At 42.4% G+C, this 19,715-nt stretch overlaps 1 protein-coding gene across 1 annotated transcript; it reads right to left on the bottom strand.

The window, feature by feature from the left end:
- Positions 1-2,742: 2,742 nt before the first annotated feature.
- Positions 2,743-9,480, bottom strand: LOC136702574 (uncharacterized). The gene is made up of 5 exons (XM_066677702.1): positions 9,352-9,480; positions 3,784-4,101; positions 3,586-3,666; positions 3,222-3,433; positions 2,743-2,975 (listed from the first exon to the last, which is right to left on the bottom strand). The coding sequence occupies exons 1-4, from the start codon at positions 9,398-9,400 to the stop codon at positions 3,267-3,269; spliced, it is 615 nt and encodes a 204-aa protein (XP_066533799.1). The 5' UTR covers positions 9,401-9,480; the 3' UTR covers positions 2,743-2,975; positions 3,222-3,266.
- Between the last annotated feature and the right edge of the window lie 10,235 nt (positions 9,481-19,715).

Genomic DNA, 19,715 nt, shown 5'->3' with positions numbered 1-19,715 from the left:
GCAGAATTAGCCGCTAGCTTTGTTTAACTCTGTAAGAGAGTGTTACAACCTTTTACAACTTTTATAACCCTCAGGTTTTTTAATGTAACTATTTAATTTGCTTTGTACGGAGCCCCTAAAGGGACTGGGGGAAATAAAAAAAGACTTGATTTTGCGTTCCCTCGCGAATACTTTGTGGGCTCTGTGGTACTGTGCTTGCTGTTGATTATGTGCTTGCTGTGTGTCAGGTGTGTGTATGGAGCAGCTCATTGAATTTTACTTTGGTCTTGGACTGAAATATAAAGACATAGCATCTCTTCTCAGCAGAAAACATGGATGTGTCATTGGGGAGCGCCAACTGAAACGTTTGTTGCTGTGTTGTTAACTGCTATGAAATGAGGATGAGAGAATTTAAAGTGCAGGTGCATGGACAAAGGTAGAAAGGTAGGACAAATGGAACAGTGCAGAGACAATGAACACAGTTCCCAAACAGTGGGAGAGAATGGAGAGTGAACACCTGAATAAATGTGTAGCTATTGGTAGTGTATTGGAGTAATGTGTGTAAAAGTCAGTTCTGGCAGAAAATGGTGTCCTGTTTTTACTGCAGCTTTAAAAAAACAGAGTTCCCAGATAAAACGAAACGCATGGTGTAGCGACCGGCTCTAGCTCCACAGCCGTGTCTGGAGTCAGCGCGCTGAGCCACGTCTCTGTAAAAATCAGTCCGCAGTGTGCCCTGAGATCTCTGTGTGTTGAGCCACTGCTTTACACCCTCCATCTTGTTACTGAACGACTGGATTTTTGCGAGAGACTTCGCTTGGTAAAGGTTTTTTGTTAAGATTCTTAGCTTGACCCCTACCCCAGTCAATAATAATAAAAAACCCAGCCGTCCACACTTTTACTTTCTTTCACGAAGCCGAATACGTCTCATACACCTGTTGCTATGGAGATACGTGGAACTACGGTGTCCTGACTGCACTTTCAGGATGCTACAGAACGTATATAAACTTGTTCACAACGTCCTCTGATGTGAGGCAGTTCATTACAGATGTATGAACGATTCACACTGGCAATGAAACAGTGTGTTATTAGAGATAAATAAATACATATATAATCTCTGTTTCAAGTGGCTGAATTTCTCTGGTAACTGCAGGGTCCTGATGTGTTGACTGAGCCATGAAGACAGTTGTGTCATAAAACATTTGCAAAGGAGCGCAATGTATTTGCGAGGGAACACAAAACTATATGTGAGGGAACACAAAATCAAGTCTTTATTATTTTTCCCCCAGTCCCTTTAGGGGCTCCGTAGCTTTGAGACTAAAGGCACAACACGTTAAACAGAGGGAGAGGGAAACAGAGGAGAGAGAAGTTAAGTTTCTATTACTGTTTTTATGAATGTTCTCATGTTCTTGCATCATTGTTTAAATTTTCTCACACTCAACTGACTGAAATGGAGCCTTATAACTGTGACATTTATACAGTAAACATAATACATATTTTTACTGTTTCATGTGAAAGATGTGAGATGTGATCACAGTACGGAATAAAAGTCATCTGTTGAATATCTTTTGATGGTGACATTTATTAAGTTCATGTTTTATAAAAGTGATTTTACTGTCTGTCAGAGTAACTCACTGTCCTCAAAATACTTTGTTGGATCACTGTAATTTTACCAGAAGATGACACAACTCAAAAAGACTGTTGCAAAACGTTGCGTTGATATTTTTGTTGACCCGATGTTTTATTTTTTTAGAGTGTGTCCTCTATTTCTCTCTCACGGGGACTACAACACATACGTATCTAATACACAATGAAGTGACATTCCTGAGTCCTGTGCATGCTCTGTCCAAGGTCCTGAAGCTCCATTCTCCAGCTCAGGTTCAGAACCATGGACAGTGGAAAGAGCACTATCTTGGGCCTCTGCTTCCTCTCTGTTGTCACGGTGACGAGGCCACAGTTGTGGTTAAGAGAGATGGGGCCTGTTTCTCTCTGAGTCTGTACAGTGGACACTACTCACAGACAGAGCGGCTTATGTAGCCAGGTCACTGCTATATACTACACTACAGAGACTAAAGTTTGGTGACACCTGCTCAGTAGCTCTACACTGGTGTTGAACACACACTGATACACACTCTCTCAGCAGCTCTACACTGGAGTTGAACACACTGATACACACTCTCTCAGCAGCTCTACACTGGAGTTGAACACACACTGATACACACTCTCTCAGCAGTGAGACACAATGGATGTAACTTTAAGTCACTGCTATTTGAAACATTTCATCATCAGTTTCTTGAGAATTGCAAAACCACATGCAACGTCCTGTTAGACCTGACCACACTGCTGCTTCCTCTGTCGTGGTGCAGGTTTGCACAGTACACACACACACACACACACACACACACACATAGACATCCTCTTTAAATGGTGAAGCAATGTCATTAGTGCCTGAGGCTACTGCAACATTTAAACATTTTAATAATAATAATAATAATAATAATAAATCTGTGGAACTCAGTTTCATATCACAGAAGAGTAAGGAGTGGGTGATATTAATAATAATAATAATAATATATGATTGTGAAACTCTGAACTCGTATGATGTCCTAAATGTAACTGCAGTCCAGCAGCACTCCTCTGATATCACTGCAGACTGGCAGAGCCTCTACAGAGACCACTGCTTCTTTTTGCTGAATGCTCTGGAAATATGTGTGAAGTTGTGTGGACAACAGAACATCTTTAAAACTGAAGAATCAGTGACTTTTATTAGTTTCGAGTACATTTCCACATCCCGGAGACTGAGGATTAAAGGATGACGTTGAAAACGGGAGAGATATTTACAGTCAGTGGGTGTTCAGGTGGTGGAAGGTGGAAGGTGGAAGTGGGGGGTGAGGGTCCTACTTCATTCTGATGCTGGTGTATTCAGTTCTGTCTCCAGAGCCAATCACGTCAGTTGTTGTTGTGTTACTGTGGACGACTGTGGTGTAGGTCACTGGATCCTGCCGAGAGAACGGGTGAAGACTATAACACAGTACACACCTATTCACACACACACACATACACACACACACACATACACGACCATAACATTATGACTCTCACTTTCCATTCTCTCAGCTCCACTGACCACACAATGTAGTCCAGCTGTTGCTCTGCATACTTTATTAGCCTCCTTTTTCCCTGTTCTTCTAGATGTAATGTACTATAGAGTGCTGTGATGTGATGGTGTGTGTGTGTGTACTCACCTCTCCACTGTCCACCTGCTTCTGTCTCTGTTTTGCTGAAGGAAATCATACAGAGTGAGAGATGAATTTAAACAGACATTTAACAACACGGGTGTGTGTGTGTGTGTGTGCACCTCTACACTTCCAGTAGAAGACCCCACCCAGTCCCATCAGGAGAAGGACAGGAATAAAGATGAGGAAATACATGCTGGACATTTGTGGATGGTTTGTACCTGTGTGTGGGAAAAAATAATTGGATGGAAGGGTGGAATTTTATGCAGGTTTCATCCATTTTGTGTTTGTGTGTGTGTGTGTGTGGGGGGGGGGGGGGGGGGTGGGGGTAAGACAGAGGGAAGTCTGGATGTGCTGTGATTGCCATCAGGACCTGAAGAGGATGCTGTGGATGAAGAGGTCAGTCTGGTTTGACCGGTCCCCCCTGCAGTAGGTGTAGGGTTAGATGGGGTCCCTGAGGAAGGGGAAGGAGTTTAGAGTCAGAGTTGTAACAGGACGGTAGTGACACAGAGACAGTAACAGCACGTAAGTGAATAGAGAACTCTTACACAGAACAAAGATAGTGTTTTACCTTCAATAACAAGTCTGACATCTGTGTATCCTTTGTCCTTAGTCTCACACCTGTACATTCCTCCATCCTTTTCAGTCAGGTGTGATATAAACAGAGAGAAATTTCCTGGAGAGTGAGAGTTAAACAGCTGGGCTCTGTCTCTGTACTCAATATTATTAATGTGTATAGGTTCGTAATTCCCACTCTCATTTTTGTGTCTCTTCCAGGTGAATGTATCAGGTTTGGTGAGGAGGTCAGTGCAGTAACAGGGCAGTAGCACTGACCCTCCTGGACGTGCTGTGATAGAAAGTTGTCCTTTATTTTTGACCAGAGAGCACTCTGCAGAAATCAGGAAAATAAAAATAATAATAAAAAATAAGGTTGATCTCAGTAAAATAAATATAAACAATTCTGTCTCATTCTGATCCCAATTTGATTATAGTCTACACTGAGTCTGATCTCAGTCTGCACTCAGTAAAATAAAAATAATCAAATATGTCTCATTCTGATCTCAGTTTGATTATAGTCTGCACTCAGTCTGATCTCAGTCTGATTATAGTCTGCACTCAGTCTGATCTCAGTCTGATAGCACTGTTACTGTATAAATATCATCTTCATAAGAATCAGTAAAACATTCAAAACAGATTATAACATGTTCATGAGGAATAATAAACATATAAACCATTTCACTGCTCCACAGTCCAGCTCTTGTGGGCTGTACACCCCTCTAAATCACACTGCTCCATCACTGTAGGGTCCCACTTAACTGGTGATATGTTAATAATCCCTTCTTATCATTTTTCTGGTGAATGATGAGTGGTTACTATGGTTACTAGAGTAATCCAGATGTTTGATTTTAGGTTGATTTAATAAAGAGTTTATTAATGCCCAGTGAAGCAGGGTCAAGGCTCTGTTCCTGTGCTCTATTTCTCTGAGTAGATTCTAGACTCAATAATCAATAAATAATCAGTCATTGTGTGTTAATCTACAGACAACATTAACACAATATTTGATACCGATATGTGATTCACACAATAAAGAAGGTGTGGAGCTCAGTGCAGTAACAGGGCCACAGTACTGACCTCCTTTATGTGCAGAGATGTGTACATTTTACAACACTGCATCCTGCACAAACACAGCTCCGTAACCTAACAGCTCTCAGACTTTACACAAGAATCAAGAGGAAATTCCACACTCACCTTCAGAGCCCTGGAGTCCAACAGCAAGGAGATAAAACACCAGAAACATTGTCCCCAAACACACCAATACTCTCTCAGCAGCTCTACACTGGAGATTAACACACACCGATACACACTCTCTCAGCAGCTCTACTCTGGAGCCTAACACACACAGATACACACTCTCTCAGCAGCTCTACACTGGAGTTTAACACACACCGATACACACTCTCTCAGCAGCTCTACACTGGAGTTTAACACACACCGATACAAAGTCTCTCAGCAGCTCTACACTGGAGTTTAACACACACTGATACACACTCTCTCAGCAGCTCTACACTGGAGTTGAACACACACTGATACACACTCTCTCAGCAGCTCTACACTGGAGTTGAACACACACTGATACACACTCTCTCAGCAGCTCTACACTGGAGTTTAACACACACCGATACACACTCTCTCAGCAGCTCTACACTGGAATTTAACACACACAGATACACACTCTCTCAGCAGCTCTACACTGGAATTTAACACACACAGATACACACTCTCTCAGCAGCTCTACACTGGAGTTCAACACACACCGATACACACTCTCTCAGCAGCTCTACACTGGAGTTCAACACACACCGATACACACTCTCTCAGCAGCTCTACACTGGAGTTCAACACACACAGATACACACTCTCTCAGCAGCTCTACACTGGAGTTGAACACACACTGATACACACTCTCTCAGCAGCTCTACACTGGAGTTGAACACACACTGATACACACTCTCTCAGCAGCTCTACACTGGAGTTGAACACACACTGATACACACTCTCTCAGCAGCTCTACACTGGAGTTGAACACACACTGATACACACTCTCTCAGCAGCTCTACACTGGAGTTTAACACACACCGATACACACTCTCTCAGCAGCTCTACACTGGAATTTAACACACACAGATACACACTCTCTCAGCAGCTCTACACTGGAGTTCAACACACACCGATACACACTCTCTCAGCAGCTCTACACTGGAGTTCAACACACACCGATACACACTCTCTCAGCAGCTCTACACTGGAGTTCAACACACACAGATACACACTCTCTCAGCAGCTCTACCCTGGAGTTGAACACACACTGATACACACTCTCTCAGCAGCTCTACATTGGAGTTTAACACACACTGATACACACTCTCTCAGCAGCTCTACACTGGAGTTCAACACACACAGATACACACTCTCTCAGCAGCTCTACACTGGAGTTGAACACACACTGATACACACTCTCTCAGCAGCTCTACACTGGAGTTTAGCACACACTGATACACACTCTCTCAGCAGCTCTAACCTGGAGTTGAACACACACTGATACACACTCTCTCAGCAGCTCTACATTGGAGTTTAACACACACTGATACACACTCTCTCAGCAGCTCTACACTGGAGTTGAACACACACTGATACACACTCTCTCAGTAGCTCTACACTGGAGTTTAACACACACTGATACAGTGGGCCTGGTGGTCTTTAAAAATGGTTTTGTCAGTTGTAGACAGACTTTTTGTGGAGCTGAGTGTGTAGAGTTTGTGGGAGACCACTTCATTTAAAAAAGAAAAGATAAAGACAACAGGAGCCAATGACCTCAACTTGGGTTTATTGCTTCACAATAATAATAATAATAATAATAATAATAATAATAATAATAATAATAAACTCTAAATATATTGATAATATCAGAAGAGGTCTATAATCTGATGATAATCTGATCTTGTTCTGAATCATATCTGAAGTTAAAGGATGGTGGTGTGGTCAAAGATTAAACTTTATATTTAGAGACAAGCTGCTGTCGTCTTTAAGCTTCAGGAAGTGAAACTGTGACAATGTGCTCAGGCCACAGCTATTTATTAGTAGAAGCTTCATATTTATCCCCTTCTCTATTGGTCAACAACTACCAGCCCTTCACTCTGCGCTCACACTCTTTTAGATGTGTTTTTTCCATTGGGAATGAGGTAAGGCCTCAAAGAGGGCTCACACACACACACACATTAAAACTGCTGCAGAGGCATTGTTTTAATGTTTTAAAGTAGCATTTTTCATGTGGCCGTCAATATATTTGCAGTCATTTTAAGGTGGCATTATTTTTAAGGTAGTATTTGATTAGTTTTTCTACAGCTTTATAGCTATCAAGCATTATACAGTCTTATGTTGCAACAACATTAGCAGCATTTTCCAAACCAACATTCCTTCGTTTAACTCTCACTCTCCAGGAAATCTCTCTCTGCTCATATCACACCTGACTGAAGAGGATGGAGGAATGTAGCTACATCTGTGACTGTAAAGGGGATGTGAGGTGTGTAATGTGAACATTACCAAAGTGGTCAGAGTCCCAAAGATGCGTGTTCCTTTCACTTCCTAACATTACCAAAGTGGCCACATTGTAACAGACATTAACAAATTGGCTGTTGGAATATATGTTCCTTCACCTACTTCCGGTTCCTGTCATTACCAAAGTGGCCACATCGTAACCCACATTACCGAAGCGGTGCCTGGGACTCCAAGGTTTACCCCTAACTCCTAACACTTAAGTTGGAACATCAGTTCCACCTTAACCAGCCATTTTGAACCGACATTATCAAAGTGGCCCGATTCCTCTAAGGTAATGTTTTCCCCTAACTCCTAACAACTAGGTCCACCTTAACCTTGGTTCTGACCCCACATTACCGAAGCGGAATCAGGAGATTCCTAATTAGATTATCTATCCTAAATAGATTCAGGGACTCTAAGATTATATTTTCCCCTGAACCGACATTAGAGAAGTGGCACTTGGGACACTAAGGTAACATTTTCCCCCATCTCTATAAACCATGAAAACTACTTGAACTACTGTTGAAAGGTAAGTGTTTATTTTCTTAAATGATTTTTAAACGTTTTTGAAACATTAAAAAGAGTGCTCTTTGTTGGTCCATGTAGAGAATGTAGAACTGATTTTTCACTTGTGCTTTTTCATAGATGTCTGGACTTTTCTTTTTTGTTTGTTTGATGTTTTAAAGATCAACGCAGGCCTGGACTACCTCATCCCTGTCTGTAATAAAAAAAAGAATCACCAGACTTGACAAACACAACCAAAAGTGTCATTCAGATTTAAAAGTAAAAATTCATTTAAGTAATAAAATTATAATGATTTAATATTTAAATTTATATTAAAAATGTCATGTAATTATTATTATTAGTATTATTATTATTATTTTTTTAATTATTATTATTATTTTGGTCTTTGTTCTGTGTTTCAGGAGCATGATCTACAATGATATACTTCTATGTCAAAGCGGAAACATATTTTATATTTCTTGGGCGCACTTCGCTCCTCCAGCTTCTTCACCTCCTAAATTCACTACAAAGACAAGAAAATTTATGAGTTAAAAGAAACAGTGATGAAGCTCCAGAAAAAAACCACCACCAGGCAAGTGAATTAAACTTCTATAAACAAATGTACCTGGCGGAACAAAAGGTCTGTTGTCGACAAAAGTTCAACAGACGAAATGTGTTCAGCAAGGAAGAATGTCCTAAATACAGTAGGCTGTTTTTGTTTTTTTCTTCATTTATTATTATTATTATTATTATTATTATTATTATTTTTAACTATTTAAAGAATTACATAATATTTTTTTTTTTACTTTTTTCCCTTTTAGAATTACTACTTCAAAGATATTTGGAGTTCACTGTTGGGACCACAGCAAAAGGAAAGGAACTAGAAAATGGGAAGACTGCCCTCACCCAAATAAGACGCTTTATGATCTTTGTTGGTGAGGACAGTCTGCTCACGGACAATTTCACGTTTCTTAAAGATCATGGTCAGATCAGAAAGTAAGCTGTAATTCTATTTACAACAGGATTTTTAGATTAAAAAATATACTGTTAACGACTAAGGCAGCTGAAGGTGGCGCAACAGGTAGGTGTCGCAGTCACACAGCTCCAGGGGCCTGGAGGTTGTTGGTTCGATTCCTGCTCCGGGTGTTGCCCTGTGAAGGACTGGTGCCCCCTCCAGGGTGTATTCCTGCCTTGCGCCCAATGATTCCAGGTAGGCTCTGGACCCACTGCGACCCTGAATTGGATAAGGGTTACAGATAATGAATGAATGTTAACGACTAATTTGTATTTTGTTTATTTTCACTGTTTTTCAGATGGGTGCAGCAACTGATGACAGACGGAATGAAACCAACAACTGTTAGGATCACTCTGATCAACCTAAAGAAGTTCTTCCGGCAGCATGTAAGGAAAGCTACATCAAGTAAGTATTGTGAAATATCTTTAATTTCACATTTAACATTGTTGATGCTTGCCTTGTATGCTGTGATCACTGGAGTCAGTGGAGAATGAGTGAAGAATCGAGCAGAAAAGTCTCACTCACCTTCAGAGCCCTGAGGTCCAGTGAAGAGAAGATAAAACATCAGCAACATTGTCCCTAGTAAACAGCACTGAGTTCCAGCACAGTGACCACTCAACACTCACTCTACACACAACCTGTTTACACACGCACACACACACACACACACACACAGTCTAATGTCCACCAGCACCGAGCAGCAGCGGCACACTGGACTTCACACTGTTAAAGTGTTCATCGTCAGCTGCGTGAGAAATCAAACCACACCCAGCTGATGAGTAACTGTCAGAGTCATGGGAACACACACCACTTCCTCTTTCATGGTGCAGTGATTCTCAGTAAATGAACCCACACTGACCTCGGTACAGACACAGTGGACTGGTCAGTGTGGGCCACTCTACTGAGATACACCTGCAGATGTGTGAGATGTGAATGGCTTTGAGTTAGAGGCGTAACATTAAAATCACCTTGTTTCTACACTCACTGCTCCACTGACCACACAGGAGCACAGTGTAGTTCTACACTGTTCTGCACAGAGCCCCACTGTTACCAGGGAGTGAGTGTGAAAATGAAGCTGAGGTCACCACAGACACTCTACAGTCTCAGGTTATTGTTTTTATTGCCACTGCCACAATGTTTCTATTAAACAAACGCAGCATCAGTTCATTTTACTGAATCAGTGAATTTATAAAGAAGATTCAGTGAGTTTGTTCACTGCTCAGACTGCTCTCAGGTCAGTACAGTCACACAGTAAACACAAAGACAAACAGAAATATTAATAAACGTCACATTTAACTTCACAACTTGAAGCAATAAGTGTAGAATTTATATTAAAATAAAAAGTAATAAACCACAATCAATACCCCCAGTTTTCAGAGTGGTGAATAAACACAGTCCACAGATAACGTCCAGGTGAGGACAGTGTGCTCATAACCATGGACACCCCTTAGTCCTCAGGAGAGGGTGTCCTCTAGTGTCCAGGGCCGGTGTGACTCAGGACATTGGGTGAGTTTTTAAACCCTGTGTCCACTCTCTGTCCACTCTGTGAGACACTCCTCCCTCATTGGTCCACCTTGTAGATGTAGAGTCAGAGATAGTAGCTCATCTGTCGCTGCACAGTGTGTGTCGCTCGTCCTCTAGTCCTTCATCAGTGACACAGGACGCTGTCGGCTGGATGTTTTTGGTCGGTGGACTGTTCTCAGTTCAGACACTGAGTGGTTTAAAAACTCCAGCAGCTGCTGCTGTGTCTGATCCACTCTACACCAGCACAACACACACTAACACACCACCACCACCACGTCAGTGTCACTGCAGCACTGAGAATGATCCACCACCACATCACAGCTGCTCTGTGGGGGTCCTGACCATTGAAGACCAAAGAGGTGAAAGAGAGCAAAGAAAGTATGCAGAGCAACAGCTGGACTACAGTCTATAAATGTAGATTTTGTAGAGCACTCCAAAGTGCTCCTGTGTGGTCAGTGGAGCTGAGAGAATGGACAGTGATGGTAGAAACAAGGAGGTGGTCATAATGTTATGGTCGATCAGGGTATATTTCTAGCGGTGAACTGACCCCACTGATGTAGAGCTGCACTACTCCAGACTGACTGCTCCGTCTCCATCAGCAGCGCGGTAGTGGACTCTGGCTGGACCTGATGGAGGTGTAGAGGTAAAACAGAGGGCACATTGGTCTCATACTGGACCCTGATTGGGTGATTGTACCTTTGTTTCTCTTGGTGTAATAGACCACACCCACCACCATGTGGAGAAGGATCACAGTGACCAAGGCAAAGGGGACGAAGGGCAGAGACTGTGGGGAACCTGGAGGAAGAAGAAGGTGATCAGTGCTGTCTCACAGCTCTCAGGATTCCTGTGTTTACAGTTGTTCACGTTGAGGAAAATGCAGTTCAGGATTAGAATTAAGATCAGAGTTTCAGTCCGGGTTTAAATTTGAAGCTGGACTCGGGTCAAAGTCAGAACGGTGCTCAGCTACTGGACACCAACGACACACAGGAAATTTTTTACCTCCAACAGTGAGTGTGATGTGTCTATATTCAGCTCCGAGTTCACACCTGTACCTTCCTCCATCCTCTTCAGTCAGGTGTGATATGAGCAGAGAGAGATTTCCTGGAGAGTGAGAGTTAAACACCTGATATCTGTTACTGACCTGACCCTCTCTCCATATCACACTCTTTGAGTTTGTGCTTGTGTTGAGCATCATCCAGGTGATTCTTCCAGGTTCAGTCAGTAGTTCAGTGCAGTAACAGGGCAGCAGAACTGACCCTCCTGGATGTGCTGAGATATTCTGTGTTGTTTCCTTGTTGGCCAGTATGCAGTCTGCAGAAACATATGTAAAGTCATTAATATTGATCATGTGTGATCTGCCAAAATTCTGGACTAACAACACTGACCAATACGGATTATTCAAGGAGCCGATAAACATAGAAACATAGAATTTTATCTCAGTGCTGTGTCTCAGTGGAAGGAGATAAAATATTGGGAAACAACACATGACACTACTGACAATAATGGCCACATAAAACTTGAATTCCTGCATTGCTGTTGATATATTATCTACATAAATAAAGAAATAACATTGATTACTATTATGATCCATGTGGACACACACACCCTGTTGGGCCTCTGCAGCAGTGTGTGTACAGAGGTGATGATGACGTGGTCTGTGGTGTGTTGTGGTCAGTTTGTAGATGGTTAGAGATATATTGGTCCCTCTGCTTCCTGTCTGTTGTCATAGCGACATTGTGGTTAGAGATGGGGCCTGACTCTCTCTGAGGGTGTTTTCACACTGGAGCTTTGTTCCAGACCAGGGTCTACTTGCTCTGTGAGTGTGGTGTGTGTGGTGAAGTTGGAGACGAGGAGCGGTCCAGATCACAGTCTCTGGTCCTTTAGAAATCAGGGATCTGGAGTTGACTCTTAGCGGACTCCCGTGTGGACGCTGCAGCTGTGGAAGCTCTCCACTCCCAGTGACGCAGGTGGAGTTGGGTCATTGGTTCATTTTATAATGTGACTCTAATAAATCCACACTTGGATCAAACTGGAGCAGGGAGACTATCAGCTCAGCTCTGTGCACTGAGTGTGGAGTGAGAGCAGGGAGGAAATGCTGTGTGTTTGTATCAAAGTCACAAATCAAAATAAAACAACCAGAATCAGATGAGGTCTCGTTTGCTTGGGTCTGATTGGATTAATGCAGTGTGGAGGCCATGGTTATTAGCATGTCTCTTAACTGCTCTGTTTTCTATTGATTATGACTGTTTTTATAAGATCTCAGTAAATAAAACGTGTAAATATTACCACTGTATATTCTTTAACTGACCCATGACTGATCCTGTGAACTTGTGTCCACTCTGAGTTCGCCTTGGTCATGTGGGCAGTGGTCATGTGACATGCTTTAACACTCTCTCTCACACACACACACACACACACACACAGGTCACATGGCCACTCTGGGCTGCTCAAGGCCTTGCCGTGTGTGTGTGTGTGTCTGTGTGTGTGTACAGAGGTGATGATGATGTGTCTGTGGTGTACTGTAGTCAGTTTGTAGGTGGTCAGAGATGTGACTTTTCTCTCCTTCCTCTCTGTTGTCACGGCGATGAGGCCACAGTTGTGGTTAAGAGAGATGGGGCCTGATTCTCTCTGAGTCTGCGCAGTGGACACTACTCACAGACAGAGGTGCTTATGTAGCCAGGTCACTGCTATATACTACACTACAGAGACTAAAGTTTGGGGACACCTGCTCAGTCAACATGGGGAATGTCCCTCTTTGGTGAAACTGAAGTCTCTGAAGTAGGAGCAGACAATAAACACAGTCAGCTCTTTGTGTGGGGCTCACTGCTGAGGAAAAGCTGGAATCAAAAATGTTTTTAAACTAGAAACAGAGAGAACTCCCTCTGGTGCTGTTTAAGGCCATGACACAAGATCAGAGACAGAGAACAAGACTCTCTTTATGGGGTCAGTTTTAATGTCTTCTACTGAAACATGGCTGCTCCGGTTTTCTCCAACACTCCATAAACACACACTGGGAGGTGGATTATTGTCCATAGGTGTGAGTGTGTGACTGAATGTGTGAGTGTGTGTCACCCTGTGAAGGACTGGCGCCCCCTCCAGGGTGTGTTCCTGCCTTGTGTCCAGTGACTCTGGTTAGGCTCCAGACCCACCGCAGCCCTGAAGTGGATAAGGACTTACAGACAATGAATGAATGAATGAAACATGACTAATTCTGTGAACATCAGTGTCCACTGTGGGGTCGCCTTAAAGCAGCTGAATGATCTGATGAGGACTGTTTCCAAACATTTCTACAGTGTTTTTATTTATTTATTTATATTCTTTGGATCCAAATTTTCAAAGGTAGTAATCATTTTATCAAGTAGCTGTGCTTTTACTGAAGAATGGACTTAGACCACTCTCCACCTTCTGCCTGTGTGACGTAGTGGATGATGTGATGAAAAAGGAAGTGAGGATGCATCAAGACACAACCACATACCTATATTTAATGTGTGAGAACAGCAGAGGGCGTGAGAGCGAGAGCCTGAGAGACCCTTTATCCTCTTTACTATGTTCATTAGAGTACAGCAAAGAGTCCGGTGAAGTTCTGCTGAGAGAGTTACAGACTTTAGTGTAGTTTAGTGTGGTGTAGTGTAGTGTAGTGTAGACTGGGTGAGGTGGAGTGTACACTTGAGGACAGAGCTGCACAGCTACAGTAGTAGAGTAGTATCAGGGTGGAGTTGTGGCTGTAACTGCTGTAGTGTTGTTGTGGCTGTGTGTAGTGAGTGTGTTCTGGATCTCAGTAAGAATGCAGGTGTGTGTTTATCTGCTGTTGGTGCTCCATGTGGCTGAAGGTAAGTTCATTCTCTCTCCTACTGTAGATCCTCCAACACACAACACCACCATTTAAAGCTCACTTCAGAATTATGTTGCAGTCTCACTGTAGATTTGGGAGTTTAAGGGTTAAAACTGAACAGTGTGAATGGCTGCTTTTAAACATTTTTCAGCACCATCACAGCCCCCCAGTCCACTTCCTGACACAGCCCCCCAGGCTAAAGGATTAGCATTGCTAACGGGGCTGCAGAGTGGAGGTGTGTATACAGAGGGGTGATGAGGTGATAACTCAGTGCTCTGTGGTGTGTTGTGGTCAGTTTGCTGATGGTCAGAGAGAGCACTATCTTGCGCCTCTGGTTCCTCTCTGTTGTCACGGCGACGAGGCCACAGTTGTGGTTAAGAGAGATGGGGCCTGTTTCTCTCTGAGTCTGCGCAGTGGACACTACTCACAGACAGAGGGGCTTATGTAGCCAGGTCACTGCTATATACTACACTACAGAGACTAAAGTTTGGGGACACCTGCTCAGTCAACATGGGGAATGTCCCTCTTTGGTGCAGTATGAGCCTCTACTCTTCTGAGAAAGCTTTACACTAGACATTGCTGTGTGTAACTGCACAGTTAGGAGTGATGACACGTGACGTGACGTGGTGCAACATGGGCTATGAAGAGAAGAAAGAGGAAGTAACAAGTGAAAACACCCAGTGCACTGCTCCATTTATGGTGTTAGAGAGAGAGAGAGAGAGAGAGAGAGAGAGAGAGAGAGAGAGAGAGAGAGAGAGAGAGAGAGTCTGTGTGTGTGTGTGTTTGTGTGTGTGTGTGTGTGTGTGTGTGTGTGTGTGTGTGTGTGTGTGTGTGTGTGTTGTTGTTGTATCCTATTGACCACAGCTCTATTTAGTTTCAGGCCTGAGTCATGTTTGTCTTTTAAAATATAACTACTGCTGGTTTCCTGACTGTTGTAAGTTTGTGTAGATCTTTAATAAATGTTTTGTCTGGTTCAGGATTTTAACAATTTGTAGGATGTTTTCTTTTGTATTTGATGTTTAATAAAAGTGTGTGTGGGGAATTCTGGTCTCTTGTCTCTGTGACCTCAGGTCTGTAATAATTCTGAGTCAAACTCCCAGAGTGGCACTGTCTGTTAGATTGTAGTTTAAGCATTTTATATTTGTCACTTTAATATTCTTCCTTTTCTTTATGATCACAGTCTGTAGCTCATAACATATACTGCACCATGTTAATGGAAGAATGAAGTGTAACTTTGGTGGTTCTCTAGCCTTTTGAATCACACAGTAACAGACAGAAAGGCATGTATTACCAGAACTGATGTGCAACACTAAACATTTCTCCATTCTGGCTAAAGTTAGCAGGTGCTAACACTGGGCCTCAGTGATCAGTCACTTTCAAAAACCTGATTTTAACACCGTCATCATCACGGCTTATCACTAACACAGCAACACGTCAAGAAAGTGCAGCATGTTATTATTTATTAGTTCATAATTCATCTGTCTGGTGTCCTCATGTCTCTTTCATTTAATCTCTAGAACTAATTAAGTTTTATTTTACACAGATCTTTAATGAGGTCTTACACATCTTCGCATCTCCTCCTGGAGAATGTAATGTACCTTTAGGGAACGGAACTGAACTTAAACCCACTGTTGTTTATTTAACCCTTGTGTTGTCTTGCGGGTCAAAAGTGACCCACTACCATGTTTAGCTGTAGAAAAAATACCTTAAACTATCTTTTTCCAACTTGAAATTTTATGACTTTTCCTAAAGAGACCCCTTCATTAGAAAAAATGATACTTTGTTTTTGTTTATGTTTCCATGTGAGCTGTACACCACTAGGGTACAAAGATTGTCTTATGGGTCATTTTTGACCCGTGAATTATAAAAGCATTTAAACACCAGAAAAAAGTTCAAAGGCCACACACAAATTCTCTCTAATACACACACACACACACACACACATAAAAGAAACTCCGGCCTAATAACACATGATCAGTTCTTAGGCCGAAGTTTCTTTGATGGGACCCTGAATCAGAGTACCCCAGTTGGTTGCTTGCTGAAGCCATGAATAGACATTTCAGTGCCCAACAGGTCCTGGATGAGATATTTTCAGGAGCTCTGGAGGAACAAGAGGATGTATCTGAAGAGGAAGATGGGGTGGAATGCAACCCAGAGGATGATGCATCTTCAGATGAAGAAGAAGAGGAATTCCCTCACGCTGACAGAGAGACTTTTTTGTCAAAGAACGGCAAAATTACATGGTCCAGCAACCAGGGAAGAACAGCAGCATCAAACATCATAAGGATGACTCCAGGGCCAACAAGGTATTCGGCTGCCCATGTCCAAGACATTTTATCCACCTTTCTCCTGTTCATCACACCAGCCATCGAAAAAATCATCCTGGGAAACACAAATTTGTAGGGTTTCCGGAAATATGGAGAAAACTGGAAAAAATGGATGAGATTGACCTGCGTGGCTACATAGGGCTTTTGATGGCAGGAGATCAACCCAACCTGGATGTCAGGGAAGAAAAACAAGAGAAGGATGTTCCTTGAGTAGTTGAGAAAGGCTCTTGTCACCCCGTGTATTGAGAGAAGGGAGCGCCTGCCCCGCACAGAAGCCTCTGCAGCCATTGTGGAAGCTGTTCAGGGAGTTGCATCTTGTTCTGATCCCCCTGAGTCTGCAGCTGGGTCACTCAAAAGAAAAAGGTGCCAGTTCTGCCCCTGGAAGAAGGACTGCAAGACAAAAGCTGTGTGCTGCACATGTGAGAAATACATCTGCAAAGCTCATTCTCATGTTCGCACATACTGTCCTACATGTGCTAAATAGAGTTTATGTTGAATATTGTTCACAAAATCAAGCAACATTTTGCTGTTTTGTTAGTGTTATGAGAGAAATATTTTTATAATTCACTTCCTAAAAAATATAAAATAAAAACTGTTGACAAAAAAGTTCCAGATTGTTGACTGTCTTTTCCCTTTCAATATAATTAATTCAGAAGTAATAACTTCACATTTATATTATAGCAATAATAAACCTCTACTGTGTAAAATAAAACTGTTGTGACAGTGTAATCTTTTTCACTGGTGATCTTCTTGTATTGTGTAATAAGCTTTGGTAGGGCGGGTCATTTTTGACCCATAGGACAAGTGGAGTAAACAGAATGTTAAGATCGCACAAGGGTTAAAAAGGTCTTTATTAGAGTGTATTTTTAAAATAATCCATCATCATGGCCATTATGACATCAGAGGCAGTGATGTCATAGTGTGTTATTTTTATTATTAGGGTGTTTTTCTCCCTTTTACCGATCAGTGGAGCATTACAATTATTTTCAAGTCAAAATGTTTTAAGATTAAAATACTACAGTGTTTCTTTAAAGTGAGGAACAGTAGATTGGAGTCTGGACTGGTCAGTGATCTCTTTTTATAAAGACGTCTTTAAAGTAACGCTCTGTTTGTGATGAAGCGAGTGTTGTGCAGGTGATGACACATTGTTGTGAGAACGTCAAGCTTCATTTTGAAGAACTTCCACATGTTCAGAGGTGTTTAAAGATGAAGAACATTCACTGCTGTGTTTCTGCAGGATGCACACTGGTAAACCAAGGGAAGACAAAAGAGATTACTGCATACACTGGAGAGTCAGTACTGCTGCCCTGTTACTGCACTGACACCAACTCTAAACCTAAGACATTCAGCTGGGAGAAATTCAAGTTCATCCCAAATCTATGGATAGACAAAACCTATGAGATAGAGAAGTCCAGAGTCCAGCTGTTTAACTCTCACTCTCCAGGAAATCTCTCTCTGCTCATATCACACCTGACTGAAGAGGATGGAGGAGTGTACAGGTGTGACACTAATGGAAGTGGACTGACATTCATCAGACTCACTGTTAAAGGTAACCCCTCTCTGATCAATATCCATAATGTAATGATGATGTCAGAACTACATTTATCTTCACTGGTGTCTACAGTTGTGTTGGGGACACCCTACACACACCTTTGGTCTTTGTCTGCGCTGCTTCAGAAATATAGTTTATGGCCCAGTCCCATATTCAGACACTTAACCTATTTATTGTCATCTTGTCATTTGAAACTTAGCTACAAAGTGTAACTCGGCTAAAATCATCCACTGCACTGTAGGGATGACCCCTCATGAGCCTGATACTTCATCAGAACACAAATAAAAAAGAGCAGCATGTTATTTCCATGTGACTAGTGGTGTTTTGTAGCAGCTCTACACCAGTCTGCAGTGATATCAGAGGAGCTGCTGCGCTTTAGTTACATTTAGAGTGTCATGCACCTTCAGAAGTGTTCAACATTCACATTATCACCAAGTCCCTACTCTTCTGTGATTTGAAGATGCATTCAGCTTCTCATTCAACCACTTTTTGTCCAAACTTCCAGTTCCACCTTAAATGCTGTAGTAGCCTTAGTCACTAGAATTAAATCACTTCAACATTTATATTGGAACCAAAATGTACTGGTACCTACCGAGACATCAGTGTACTACAGGTGAGGATTTCTGCTGGTTGTGAAGTAAAGAGTCATAATACTTTAAAACTACAGTAAGAAATACACTGGTGATCATAGCTGTTAAAGGAGAAAATACTGACATTTTATTGGGTTTATTTCTTCACTGCAGTGTCTCACAGTGGGTTTGTGGAACCTATGTTTCATGTTTCATTACAGAGCGCCTTCAGTGTCACAGTGTATGTGTAACTCATTAAACTGCTCTCTTCTTGTAGAATCCACCACTGGGGACCACAGCAGAGGAGGTTCAGTCCCATCATCATCAGAGTCTTAGAAAGACAATTAGAATCAATTCATTTCATTCATTTACAATCACAGAGGTTTTTAACCAGAGACCCCCACCATCACACACTCTCTGTTCTTTCAGATTCAGATTCATCAGTCAACTACATCTACATCTGCACTGCTGTGGGGGCTTCACTGCTGTTGATGGTCCTCGGAGGAGTCTTCTACTGGAGATACAGAGGTACACACACACACACACACACACACACACACACACACACACACACACACACACAGTGTTGGGAGCTCAGTCCAGTTGCTGTGTGTGAGTCTCTGCTTTAATTCTACAGCTCAGAGACGAGGACGGACGGAGAGTCAGACAGGAAGTAGAGGAGGTCAGGAGACTCAGGTAAGACCTGCACTACGCCACTGCAGCACAGAGACTGACCTCACTGCTTTTTCCAAACTCCTGAATCCGGGAGCATTCCCTGTGTTTTCCTTTAGTTTTCCACCTCCGCTGTTTCTCTCTCGGCAGTTCTCAGGCTTTTGTTGAGACTCTGTGGTTTCCATCCAGGGTTTAAAACTGCTTTTCAGATGTGGAGGGAAAAGCTCCATGTGAAGGTTTTATTGTGTTCAGAAAGCGTGTGATTGGCTGAATTTGTGTTTCAACAGGATGATGCTCTGGTGCTGTACGCTACTGTAAACAAACAGGACACACACCACGAGGAGCAGGAACAGGTGAGTGTTTCTGTAGGAGTGTGTTTACTCCAACATTACACACACATGTAATAACACACA

The sequence above is a fragment of the Hoplias malabaricus genome, chromosome 7 (assembly GCF_029633855.1).
Source record: "Hoplias malabaricus isolate fHopMal1 chromosome 7, fHopMal1.hap1, whole genome shotgun sequence".
Taxonomy (NCBI): Eukaryota; Metazoa; Chordata; class Actinopteri; order Characiformes; family Erythrinidae; genus Hoplias; species Hoplias malabaricus.
The sequence above is the reverse complement of the archived record's forward strand: the minus strand, read 5'-3'. Positions and strand labels throughout refer to the sequence as shown.